We start from the raw sequence: 14,200 nt of genomic DNA on the forward strand, positions 1-14,200 counted from the left end.
TTTAACTTTATGTCTTTTGTTAGATTTTGAGGTCATTCAGATTTAGGCATCTAGGTTATGACAGGGTTATATAGGGGTGAGGATTTAGATCAGGATAAGTTTAATTTAATATTTATTTTTTAATGTTTTTTTGACAGCATCTTGATAAAGTACTTCTCTTAAAGAAGCGAATCCACTCTTTGGGGCAGATGTACGATCCTTTGCTTTGTACTTTCTGCACATAGTGCACACTAACAGCAGCAGTGACCACATCCTCGAAATGTAAGAAGTGGCTCACATCGAGGTTTTAGCAAATGCACACAGCGCATACAGCAATATCATCTGCCGCGCTATGATTTCTCTTTGCGTTGCAATAAAGTTCATTTTTTCAAAGTGATCTTGACAACAACGAGGTGAGACCTCTTGTCCCTGCCTCCTCAGCAGCCACAGCATCCTTCAACATCAAGTGCGCATACGCAGGGTGACATGCGCGAGGGCTGCTGGGTAGGAGGATTGCAGCACATGCGCAGGGCAACAACTAACGACAAAGAGAATTAAATTCCTACATCACCTCACCAGTGACATACAGTACCGCATCTCTATAATGGCAGGCCGGGGGTAGGTACATGCTGGTGATGTGTTTCAGCATATCACCACTATAATGCGGTGAAATGCCAAAACACAAATAAGAATCGATAGGCGCAGATTAATACATCTACCCCATTGTAACAAAGGTGTTGATAAAGAAACACATTTTCCCGTTAGTAGATATTGCTCTGTGTTCTGTTCTGCTGGTTCCAGGATGAATGCCCCCTTTTTTCTTCTTTGTTAACCTGATTCTCATGAACAATTACGTGTAATTCTCAATATATTAATATAGAATTTTGAGCTGAATTTATTTCTGTATGTACTGTTAATACTTACCCTCAAAATAACCTGAACCATTTCTTTTCACAGTTGCCATCAGCAGGAATTGCACGGAAAATGGATGGAGCTCTCACTCCCCCCCATATCTGAAGGCCTGCTTCTTAAACAATAGCAGTGAGATGGAAAACAAGGCAAGTGATGAGGTTAATGATTGCCTTTCATACAATTTATACTTCTGTGCAGGACTCTAGTTAATTATTTAAAGGGGTCCTACAAGCAACAAATGAAACACAAAAAATATGACCGATATCCCTGGGAAAGGGGCAGGTTCTGTTGCCCAGAACTCCCTTAACCCTAGGGCAGAGGTTCCCAAACTCGGTCCTCAAGGCACCCCAACGGTCCTGGTTTTAAATGTATCCATGCCTGGCCACAGGTGACTTAATTAGCATCCTAGTCAATTTGATTTAACCATCTGTGCTGAGCCATGGATATAGCTAAAACCTGGACTGTTGTGGTGCCTTGAGGACCGCATTTGGGAACCTCTGCCCTAGGGTGTTGACAACAGTTGTATATTGTCTGTATCATGCAGGAGCTTTGGGCATTGCAGGAGGCTGACCCCACAGTTGATGGCAGGGGAGGATTGGAAAAGCTGTGTACAGCAGGGCACATCAAGTGTCCCTCCAGGACATTTCCCAGTGTATTGCATCAAGGGACTGAGCCATTGATATGTTGCTTAGACAAAGTTAAATATTGATATTTAAGATTTCAAGAAATGAAATGTACATTATGGTCGGCTTATGGTTGAGTGGTGCTCATCCTCCACATGTAAACTAAAAATGGGTAGGACACATCACACTTGTCATCCACAGCAAAGTGTCCCATAAAAATAAAATTCCTACCTTCTCACATGCTGTCAAGATGGGGGGGATAGGGGCCCCTCTTTCAAATTAGATGCCACAGAAGAAGATACTGTAATGTCTGATTATCAGTGATTAACCCACTACTCTTTATAAACTTATGGAGTCCAGGGATTGGGAAGGATATCCCTCAACCTTGCTTCCAAAAATTAAGGGCACCCATATTAGAAAGAGGGTTTTCTCCTCTTTGAAATTATGGAGCCCCTTAGCACTTGTGATCCTCTATTCTATAGATGGAGCATATTTGGTACCTTAACCTATCTCCATCACATGGCAAAACATCTATGGGCATTACATCATTTAATAGAGAGGAGTCCCCTCTTTTAAACAATATGCCAATTTTACTGGTGTTATTTGGTGACCAATTGTGATTCACACTTCATTGCCTGAGGAAACGCCAGGCAGCAGGAAACTCATAGCAGTTTTGTTATATCTTTCGGGCATAATTATCACTATTATTTTTACTAAAATAATGTGGAAAAGGGTGTTTTGACACCCTTTACATATTATTTTAGTGTCACCCAAATGTACTACTGGACAATTGGAGTAGAATTTGTAAAATTCTCCTCTATGTCCTTGGATTTATATTTTTTTTTTAGTAGTCGGAACACATTTCCCATACTTTGTAATAGGAAATATTATTTCCCCAAATTTACTAATTTCAAAATGTGAAAAAATACCAGAGGGAGCCCTATGATAATAACGCTATCTTCAGATATCCAGCGGTTCCTCTAATCTATCTCAGCCTTCCCTGCCTGCTGGCAGGGAAGCTCAGATCCATCCCCAGTGATCAACCATGTGTGTCTGATACACCACGGACAGATCAGAGTGTAAAAAACAAAACAAAAAAAAAACTAAAAGTAACGCCTGCATGAGAAACTGGTGATTGGTGATCTGGTGTGGGCAGCTAGTCAGATTATCGATGTGCTCCTGCTGTGGCCGCAGGTGTAGTAAAGTGAACTCAGATGCTGTGAAGCCGGTATCCCAATTTAATACACGGGGGGTCACACCAGAAGTATGTAGCTGGTAGCGCATGCACAGTCACACACTCAGGGTATTTATCATAATTAATACCCTGATACTGCGGTGAGAGAATTCACGGGGACAGAGCTTTCTTGCAAACTCTGTCCCAGCATGCAATATTTGATACATTCTTGTGATGTATTCTAATATCACAATGCAATTCGGGTGAATTTATCACATCCAATCCACATCTGAGATGTGGATTGTGATTAATACAGTATGCCCCTTTATCTTTTACATTATGCTTTGTTTTTATGTTCATAATTATTATGCCTTTATTCTAGTGATACTTTGTTTTTTTTATAGTTTTTTATTATCTAGCAATAATTGTACTAGTGAAAACATATTTATAGGTTTTTTTTTAAAACCAATTTGTCAATGACAACATTTTGATGCATTAAGATGCAATTATCATATTTAATAATATAATTTTCTTTATCATTATGTCTGTAGTCATTCCTAATTCTCTTATTGCAGCTAGAAGGTTTTTGACAAATATATTTGAGGTTGTGACACTCTTCCAAACAGTCCCACAATGCTTACGCACTGTGGCACTCCTCCATAGAGACCGGTCTTTCACAGTGGGAGTGTCATAGACAGCTTGCTGACGTCTCCAGAGATATTTTTTTTTCATTTTAGTTACATTTTTGATGAGTAACAAACCATTTTTTCCCTTTAATTAATATTCCATTTGTTTCATTATTTATTAATAGATTTAATAGTATTTTGAATTATACTATTCAGACTAAAAAGTGCCTTGCATCTGAGTTTCCCCTTGGGCAGAGTTGGCTCTAGAGATGAGTGTGTGTGTGTGTGTGTGTGTGTGTGTGTGTGTGTGTGTGTGTGTGTGTGTGTGTAATCTCCACTATGAACCCAACCTTCTTGTGCCTGCAGAGTAGACTCTGCAACTTTTCCAGAGTCTACAGCGCTAATCTCTGTGGAAAAATACTGCAGCACTGAACCATTTTACCCTTGATTTCTCTACAGCACATGCCCAGTTATCAGGAAAAATCACATTATATAGTTTAGTTTATGGGTGCAGGGTTTGCAGTGTGGGCCTTCCGGGACCCATGGGCCTGTGTGCATCACACATCCTGCACCTATTATATATACGCCCATGCTTTTGTGGAAACACATTCTATACATTGAAATCCTAGAATCAAGAAACACTATTGTTTACTAAAAAAAAGAAAGTGTAAATGTACAGTAACCCATACCATCCACTTGCATACCTCCCAACTGTCCTGATTTTGGCGGGATAGTCCCATTTTACTGGGACTGTCCCGCTGTCCCACCCGTGTGTCGTTGGGGAGAGAGGTAATTGGGAGGCAACTTGTCAGTCACTGCTAAGCTTAGCAGAGCAGCGGTGAATAGATGCTGTGTGCATGCAAACAGCATCTATTCACCTTTAGAGATGGCCTGAGGGCGTGGCTAGCAGCTCACAGCGCTGGTCAGCCCGCAAATTTGCAAAAACCCCTAACCACAAGGCCATACCCTTTAATATCAGTGGCCCGCATAAGAAGCACGTCGGTGTCCTGCCTCCCAACTTTACAAAGTTGGAAGGTATGCAATTAGTCATTACTGATTGATTAGCAAATAACTGAATAGCTGCTTTGGTCTACTGTACATGTTGCACTTTTCTGGTAAATTCCCCCCACTGTACAGGATGTCAAACAGATGGGATTATGTTTGGTAGAATATACCTCAGCTACTGGAAGCTTATTCAAATAAGCTATAAATGTGATCTGACAACTATGGAAATTGTTTAAAGGATTATGACTTTATTAACCATCTTTTCATATTTCAGAGGGGAGAGTTTAACACAGTAAAGATTTTATACACATGTGGATATGCCTCATCCTTGCTAGCTCTTGTCACAGCCATAGGCATCTTCTCTCTCTTCAGGTGAGTATAACTTACTGGACATAGACCTGATTTTTAAAAAACTGTTTTTTTCTTTTTTTTTGTTTAATCACAGGGTATTGTCAAGCTGCTATAATATAACTTATATGCTCAATGGAACTCAGTTGATTAGAACATAATTTCTCAGTGAATTATTGCTTTAAATTATCACCCCCAAAAATGATAAAAACAGAAACCCCACAGAATCTAAAACTAGGGAGTTCATTTACAAAAACAATGAGTTGTGAAACCCCGCCCTTCTGATCATGTTTATGACCGATATTCAAAAGCATTGTAAAAGCATTGCCCTTTTAAATATCGTGCATAAACGCGATCAGAGGCTTCGTAAATAAATCCCTAGAATTCCAAAGACCAGGATGGAAATGAATAAACAAATTCCAATGGAAAACATTAGATAAGTAGATGCACTCAATTAATACTGGAAGATTACACATGACACTGACAGCTGGTTGCCACAGTGCTCCAAGTTTTGTAATAGAGAAAACTATATAATAAAATAAATAATATTAAGGTATTCAGACATTACTATAATCAACTGAATTGTCTTTCATTTTTACTTTTTATATTATCTCATTTTCATTGCTCCTCAAATGTGATTGATCTTTAATATAAAATAAGGGTTATTATTGTTTGTGCTCTAAATAGTAATTTCAATTTAGCATGTGAGAGCTTTCTTGGCTGTTACCTGCACAACTGAGACACTCATTCTAAAGTATATCATGCAATATATAATGGCAAACTGCTCTAATCAAACTGGTAACACTCCTCAGGTGCTGCAGGAGGGGGTTACTTCTAGACAAGAAAAACAAAATGATTTTTCCCACGCACTCTGCGGGCTGTTAGTAACAAGAACTGTATACTATATAATAATAATAGAAAATTTAGAGCTCTTCGTTACATATATTTTGCAAAAAATAAGAATAATAATAAGAAAGAAGCAGGAGATATATGTTAGAAAGTGATACAAAAATAAGGGTATTAGTAAAATACTCAAAAGAGTAAAATTAGTGGAAAAATAAAAAAGTGTTACACAAGTGCTAAATACATATTATAGCTCCTGCTTCTTTCTTATTAACACATATTAACACTATAGTAAGTCAATGGTGTGCTGCCCTCGGGTGGTTGGGCCTGAGCTGACTTTGTGGGGTCCATGCCCTGGACTTATACTTAGTACTAGGGACCTCCAGTAATAGAGCAGCTGTGAAGTGGCCTGGAGGCTTATCATATTTTTGTAAAGTGTATCATGTGCTGGTTAAGGACTGCCCCCATGTTCACCCGTATTTACATATGCTAGCAGGGGCGGATCCAGGAAAAAATGACAGGGGGGGCACCTTGTGCATGCCGAAGGCGTGTGGTCCATGAAGGTGTGCGTGGCCTCACAACAAGGGCATGACCTAGCAACAAGGGTCATAGCCTCAAAGGGAACATCGTATTCATAAGACGGGAAGAGGGTGACACTTTGGAGAGGCAGCGGGTGACACGAGAGAGAGGGTGATGGGTTTATAGTGACGCAGGGGAGAGGCAGTGGATGAAGGAAACATAGTGGGAGACGGAGAGGCAGTGGGTGACAGAGAGAGGGTGATAGTGAGAGGCAGAGTGGGTAACACCGGGGAAAGGGTGACGAGGAAAAAGTGGGTGATGCCAGGGGGAGGTGGCAGTGGGTAACAAGGAGAGGGGTACAGGGAGAGGCAGTGGGTACCTAAGGTCTCTGTAGGAGTAAGAGGGAGTAGTGAGACATTTGTAGTGAGGTTTACAGAGGCATGAAGGGAAAGATTCACTGGGGAAACAAACATTATGTCACAACTGAGGGCTGGTGCTGACCAGGGGGAAGCCTCAGTTGTAGGGGCTGAGGTATATATGTGTACCTGGGAGGCAGTACAGGGTTCTGGGACATGCAGGGAACCTTTAGAACAAATGCCCGAAGGCGTGACCACGACAACAAGGGAAAGCTCAAAGGTTTTATTAAACACAGTTCAGAGGAATACTGATGACTTGGTACTGGTAATAGGAAACACAGTTCAGAGAAATACTTGGGATCGATGACGGAACACCGATGGTGACTTGGAATCGATGACGGAACACCGATGGTTACTTTGGGATCGCTGGTAAGCTTTGAGTGAAGCTGGGGTTCGCAGATAGAAATGCACTATTGTACTTAGAAGCACAGGTGAAGCATGAAGTGATGCTGGGGATGGCTGGAGAATGGCTGCTGGAAAGCCGGAGTTCAGACACAGGTGAATCAGGGTAGACTGTAGAGGGTTAATCACTGGAGTGTCAGGTTACACTGCAGAGTATAATCACCAGGGAGTCAGGCTGTACTGCAGAGAAAGTCCATGGGAGAACTGCACACTGGAATCACTGAAGACAATTGAAGCACTGACATCTTTCCACCCCAGGAACAGGATATTTATACCTGCTGGGAAGCAGGGATTGGCTGGCTGATTAACCAGAGACCAGAGTGCAGCTGCTGTGTAATCAGGCTGAGAGCAGAGTGCAGCTGATAGGCTGAAAGGTAACATGTGATTAGGAAAACATGGCTGCGCCCATGGTAGCTTTTGGAGGGAAAGATTGTTTGTAACTTGAATGTGAGCTTTAACCATGAAGCTGCCAGAATCACAGTAAAGAGATTTGAGACAATGAGATGCAGCGTGCTGCACACAGACAGTGCAGATGGAATCCAGGCTTGGAACACTGGGACAGTCTCAGGAGGCATTTGGAAGGTAAATACTGATAAGGAATTACCTAGATCGTGACAGCACCCCCTCCTTTAGGAGTGGCCCCAGGACACTTCTTATAAGTTCTTTACCTGAACAAATGGAAGGATCTAGATTGAATCCTGATGAACTTGAACTGGTGGGACCAGAGGAGACTGTACCGGATCTATGGACGAGACCAAATTAAGTCCAGACAACCTTGAACCGGTTGAGACCGGCGGAGACTTTAGACCGACGGATAGGATCGGATTATATCCGAAGGTATTGGAATCGGCTGGAACCGAAGGAGGCTGATCCGGACAGACGGATGGGACCGGATTGGGTCCAGAAAAGCTTGAACCGGCTGGGACCGGAGGAGTCTTCGGATTGACGGTTGAATCAGCTGGAACTGAAGGAGTCTTTGGACCTACGGATGGAACCGGATTGGGTCCAGAGATATCGGAATCGGCTGGAACCGAAGGAATCTTCAGACAGACGGATGGAACCGGATTGAGTCTAAAGACAGTTGAATCAACTGGAACTGAAGGAGTCAGAATCCGGTTAGAACGGGAATGAGTGGTATCCGAGTGTTTAGTTAGACCATCCTGGACATGGTCCATTCTGGATGCCAACAGGGTGGTGCTCTCTGAAGATGGCAAACAGGAGTTCATAACTGCATCTGTAGCACAAAAATTTCCATCTGGGAACTTGGCTCTGAATACTTCCCTTGGGACTGAAACTTTGGTGACCCCTCCTGGGGTTGATGAATCAGACACCTCTCTCAGGGTTGTTTTCTCCAGCACCCCTCATGGGGTTGACAGATCAGAAACTCCTTTTTGAGAAGACTCACATGCCCCTACTAGAGCTTGAACATTGGATACGCTTCCTAGGGCTGTAGACACAGACGCCCCTCCTTGGGCTGTAGACACAGACGCCCCTCCTTGGGCTGAGTAAAGAGCATCATCATTCCAGGAAAGTTCGGACGCTAGGATCTGGTACTGTACCAGATATTTACCGACTGTTCGTGTCCCCTGACGTAGCCGGAGGATATCAGAGGAGGCAGAGGTCACACGACCTGGTTCATCAAAGATGCGCCTGAAGGTTGCCACGAAATCTGCATATGAAGAGAGCAGGGCATCAGACTTCGCCCATAGAGGTGATACCCAATCGAGGGCGGAGCCACTGAGGAGGGAGATGATGTAAGCAACCTTGGTGCGGTCAGTTGGGAAACTGCCAGGCTGTAACTCAAAATATATCTCACACTGATTTAGGAAACCCCGACAGGCTTTTGGGGAACCATCAAACTTGGCAGGTGTCGGTAAATGGAGACAAGGAGCAGAAACGGGAATGGTGGGTGGGGATACCACCAAAGGTACTGCAGTCGGCACACTGGACGCCCCTGAACCACGGAGGGTTACTTGTATTCCATCCAGCCGAGAGGAGAGGTCCTGGAGACAGCGGATCACATGGCCCTGTGCAGTCTCCTGACGTTCAAGGCAGGCTGCAAGTTCTTGCATCGACCTGGTCGCTTGGACCTGGTCTACGGCCGGATCCATTAGGTCAGTGCTTACTGTCACAACTGAGGGCTGGTGCTGACCAGGGGGAAGCCTCAGTTGTAGGGGCTGAGGTATATATGTGTACCTGGGAGGCAGTACAGAGTTCTTGGACATGCAGGGAACCTTTAGAACAAATGCCCGAAGGCGTGACCACGACAACAAGGGAAAGTTCAAAGGTTTTATTAAACACAGTTCAGAGGAATACTGATGACTTGGTACTGGTAATAGGAAACACAGTTCAGAGAAATACTTGGGATCGATGACGGAACACCGATGGTGACTTGGAATCGATGACGGAACACCGATGGTAACTTTGGGATCGTTGGTAAGCTTTGAGTGAAGCTGGGGTTCGCAGATAGAAATGCACTATTGTACTTAGAAGCACAGGTGAAGCATGAAGTGATGCTGGGGATCGCTGGAGAATGGCTGCTGGAAAGCCGGAGTTCAGACACAGGTGAATCAGGGTAGACTGTAGAGGGTTAATCACTGGAGTGTCGGGTTACACTGCAGAGTGTAATCACCAGGGAGTCAGGCTGTACTGCAGAGAAAGTCCATGGGAGAACTGCACACTGGAATCACTGAAGACAATTGAAGCACTGACATCTTTCCACCCCAGGAACAGGATATTTATACCTGCTGGGAAGCAGGGATTGGCTGGCTGATTAACCAGAGACCAGAGTGCAGCTGCTGTGTAATCAGGCTGAGAGCAGAGTGCAGCTGATAGGCTGAAAGGTAACATGTGATTAGGAAAACATGGCTGCGCCCATGGTAGCTTTTGGAGGGAAAGATTGTTTGTAACTTGAATGTGAGCTTTAACCATGAAGCTGCCAGAATCACAGTAAAGAGATTTGAGACAATGAGATGCAGCGTGCTGCACACAGACAGTGCAGATGGAATCCAGGCTTGGAACACTGGGACAGTCTCAGGAGGCATTTGGAAGGTAAATACTGATAAGGAATTACCTAGATCGTGACAGCACCCCCTCCTTTAGGAGTGGCCCCAGGACACTTCTTATAAGTTCTTTACCTGAACAAATGGAAGGATCTAGATTGAATCCTGATGAACTTGAACTGGCTGGGACCAGAGGAGACTGTACCGGATCTATGGACGAGACCAAATTAAGTCCAGACAACCTCTGTAATAACGTGCAATGTAGCTCTTCTCTCGATTAGCCCATGCACAGTGAATATGTGAATGAAGAGAAGCTCAATAGTGTATTACCACAATAAAATTATTTTAATGCAGCAACATAAAAACTCATAGAGCAAGTGGACGCTCACCAGATCGAATGGTCTATAGATATAAGTAGACAAATGCACGTTATTGCAGATTCAACCTGGCGTCCCCAGGAGTCGTCATCAACGGCAGGAAAGTCCTTCACTTGCCCCCAGATACCTCCCATATATAGTGAATACTGACTACTTTATTGTAGACCACCACATTTGGTACGAGTCTAAATTGGAAGGCGATTTGGGATATTGTGTCAATGTTATACAGTGTTACACTATTATGTGTCTATATTGTCTTTAAGGTCACGATATCACTAGAATCTTGACGTGAGTCAGCCTTCTGACAAACTTTTGACAAGCGCCCATGAATTAATGTGGTAACCCTTTTTGACTTTGTTGTATTTAAAGTGTTGGTGACACTTTTACCACTTATACAGGCTGCCTGTCTTTGGCGCAAGTGTGTGTGATCATTCTTCACATTTCAAATTGTTTATATTCATGACTAGTGGTTCAGCTTTACATGACGATGGTAGCCCTCACCCTCCCGCTAGAAAAATTAAATTAAGCTGGTAAAAGCACATCAAAGAACTGAGCATTCTAAGATGGCATCACAAATACCCAAGAGAGTCTAAGTGTGCCAGGAAGATGTTGCTCCTTCCACCATTTGCACGCCCTCTACAAGTGCTGGAAGGAGCACCCACAGTCCAGTTTCTGATATTCATATTGAAGATGTCACTGTTGAAGTACACCAGGATGAGGATGTGGGTGTAGCTGGCGCTGCGGAGGAAGTTGAAGAGGAGGATTCTGATGGTGATGTGGTCTGTTTGAATAAGGCACCAGTGGAGACAGTTGTTAGCCCGGTGATGAAAAAGCCCATTGTCATGCCTGGACAATATACCAAAAAAGCCACCTCTTTGGTGTGGAATCATTTCTCCTCAAATCCAGGTGTCAAGCCATCTGTTTCCTTTGTCAATCCATAATAAGTACGGGTAAGGAAGTTAACCACCTTGGAACATCCTCCCTTATATGTCACCTGTAGCGCATTCATCAGAAGTCATTGTCAAGTGTCAATTAAATTAAATTAAAGAACATTGTCAAGTATGTGCTCTTTGGGACCTAGTTTTTAAAACTGACATCCTGTCTGACACTGCAGTGCCACTCCTAGATGGGCCAGGTGTTTGTGCCGCCCACTTGGGTCACTTAGCAAAGTCATCCAGCTACCTCATTGCACCTTTTTCTTCTTTGCGTTATGTGCTCTTTGGGGCCTATTTTCTAAAAGTGCTATCCTGTCTGACACTGCAATGCCACTCCTAGATGGGCCAGCTGTTTGTGCTACCCACTTGGGTTGCTTAGCTTAGACATCCAGCTACCTCATTGCACCTCTTTTTCTTCTTTGCATTATGTGCTCTTTGGGGCCTAGTTTTTAAAAGTACCATCCTGTCTGACACTGCAGTGCCACTCCTAGATAGGCCAGGTGTTTGTGCCGCCCAGTTGGGTCACTTAGCTTAGTCATCCAGCGACCTTGGTGCAACCTTTTGGCCTAAAAACAATATTGTGAGGTGTGGGGTGTTCAGAATAGATTGAAAATGAGTGGAAATGAATATTATTGAGGTTAATAATACTGTAGGACCAAAATTACCCCCAAATTATGTGATTTTAGCTGTTTTTATGTTTGTTTGTTTTTTAAATCATCCAGATCCAAAAACCAAAACCAAAACCTGTCACCCGGAGGCAAGTTGGAGTTTGGTGCCCCACCTTCAGTTTCTATATATACATAAACAAAATGCCGGCACTCATTTGCTAGAAGTTCCTTATTGCCCTGGTGCCCTCCCGGGTTGTGTTGGCCCCAAACATAGAATTGTAAAAAAGATGGCACTTACAGGTCCTCATTCAATTCAAATAAATGACTAATATGTCAGTTCTCAAATCAACATTTTGGTGTTTCCACCTTTATCAAGCAGCAGCAGCAGCGGGTGCATCACAGGGTTCCATTGGAAGTGCATCACACTTGTGCTGCTGTACATGCAGGTGCTTCTTCAGGTCTTGGAGACCAGACGTAGGCATCTCCATTGCCTCTGGGAGTTATACTCCTGCCATGCATAGAATGAATATAACCCACTCAAATCTAAATCTCTCTGCATCTGTCCCACCTGCAATGCAACATGGTTTTGCCCAGTTGCTTGCTTTTTTTCTTTACTTACAAACATGAATCAAACCCATTGTCTCTTGCTATGGCGATCCCACAATGGTGATTGAAGAAGCTACTATATGGTTGTAATTGCAATCCTTGTCAAAAATTCTTCCATGTAGATAGTCTGCACAGGCAGGGAGTGCTTGATAGATAGGGAGCTATGATTATTTTGTGGGAAAAAAAGAGTAAAATCTCTTGTTTTGATAAGATTCAACCCATTTTCTTAAAATTTCATAATCAGAATAGAAAAACAAAACCTGATAGGAAAATAAGTATTCATGGCCCTGATTTCCTACTCTCGAGAGCCATTCATTCATGAGAATATTTTTATTTTAATGTCACAGCTTCCCACAGGTATATAAAATCAGACATTTGATTGACACTCACTCATGAATTGTGTCCTTCCATTAGTTTGGTGTAATATGCGAGGAATCACAGGTGTATTATGTAATGAGTGCTGGGACAGAGCTTTATGACCCAGTCAGCTATAAGAACACAATATTCCCCCTTTTGGAAATACTTAATAAACTCTGACAGCTCTTAATATACAAATAGGAGTAGCACGAATAGAACTCCTAATTCTTTCTTGGCAGACGAATGTCTGTACAAAATGATAATAAAGTGGTTAAACCTCACTAGCGGGAACAGAAATATAGAGTCATTTGTTATTCATTAGTGAATATTCCTTCGGTGTTTAATACGTGTCTAAATGACAACTGCATATTTAGGGTAGAAAAGATGTACTGTAGTCTATAGGCATCACTAATAATAGCCTGGTATCTTGGGCTTGTGTTTAATTCTCTCTAAGGTACTACCTTTAAACTGGATTAATCTAGACATTATGTATAGACCTGCTTTACATGCAATGTTGCAGACTACCGTATATTCACAGTATTGATCCCAGGTGCCTTTACAGTTAATAGACTTTTACTGAAGGTATAAAGAGTCATTTTATAGATGATTTCCATATGTTGTCACTTAAGACAGGAAAAAAGTATCACATTATTATTGACCCTATTTCTGAAGAACTCAGAAAAAAGAAACATGGACAGGAGTCTGTACTTGCCACAAAATAGTGGTGGGTGTTAGAGTATAATATGGTGAAAGATAAAGGTAATGGATGCTGCCAGGATGCATTTTATTACTACAACAAACCCAAAACTGCTGGAAGTAGATGCAGGAGCATCCTGCATATAAATGAGAGTAAGGGAATAACAAGAGTCAGTTGGTACCTACCAACCTTTAAGTGTTATGCAATTCCTTTGTGAAAGCTATAATGGGATGACAAGTTGAAGGTGTTTATTAGTAATAAATCCCAATAGTTTAGGCAGATAAAACTAAACTGGCCTGGAGTCTGAGATGAGAGGACTTACTCCTTTTGAAACCATGTACTTGTCTCAGATGCACCTTTGGCACCACCCGTCTTCCATTTATAAATTGTGTCTTTTCAAATAGGTCAAACTTCACAAGTGAGCTTGTGAAGAAATAGTTGAAGGGATTAGTGGGTGAAGATGACTGGCCAAAAATGTTTTAATAACATGCTTAATAGCTCAGTTAATATGTTGGTGGTTGATACTCACCATAAAGTCATGTCCCTCTGGTATATATGCCCTAGTCTTTAGCAAAAATGTACCCCAGGATTCCTAACACCTGCTGATGGTGCAATAATGCCTTCGGAATACTGCTACACATATGGTGGAAATGCCCTTTCCTGCATTCATTCAGGAATATGGTGACAGTGACTGCTGGCATTATCCACCAGGAAGATCTACTCTTGACCTAGTTTTTTAATCTTTTATGTAGATCTCAGGTGCACTATAAG

The 14,200-nt window shown here is 42.5% G+C and overlaps 1 protein-coding gene across 1 annotated transcript in view; it reads left to right on the plus strand.

Moving 5' to 3' along the window:
- Positions 1 to 14,200, plus strand: part of LOC135057277 (vasoactive intestinal polypeptide receptor 1-like) — a 335,092-nt gene that overhangs the window by 165,423 nt on the left and 155,469 nt on the right. Inside the window, exons 7-8 of the mRNA XM_063963168.1 lie at positions 937 to 1,037; positions 4,594 to 4,691. Of these exons, the coding sequence (XP_063819238.1) occupies positions 937 to 1,037; positions 4,594 to 4,691 (199 nt within the window). The remainder of the gene's footprint in view (positions 1 to 936; positions 1,038 to 4,593; positions 4,692 to 14,200) is intronic.

The sequence above is a fragment of the Pseudophryne corroboree genome, chromosome 3 (assembly GCF_028390025.1).
Source record: "Pseudophryne corroboree isolate aPseCor3 chromosome 3, aPseCor3.hap2, whole genome shotgun sequence".
NCBI lineage: Eukaryota > Metazoa > Chordata > Amphibia > Anura > Myobatrachidae > Pseudophryne > Pseudophryne corroboree.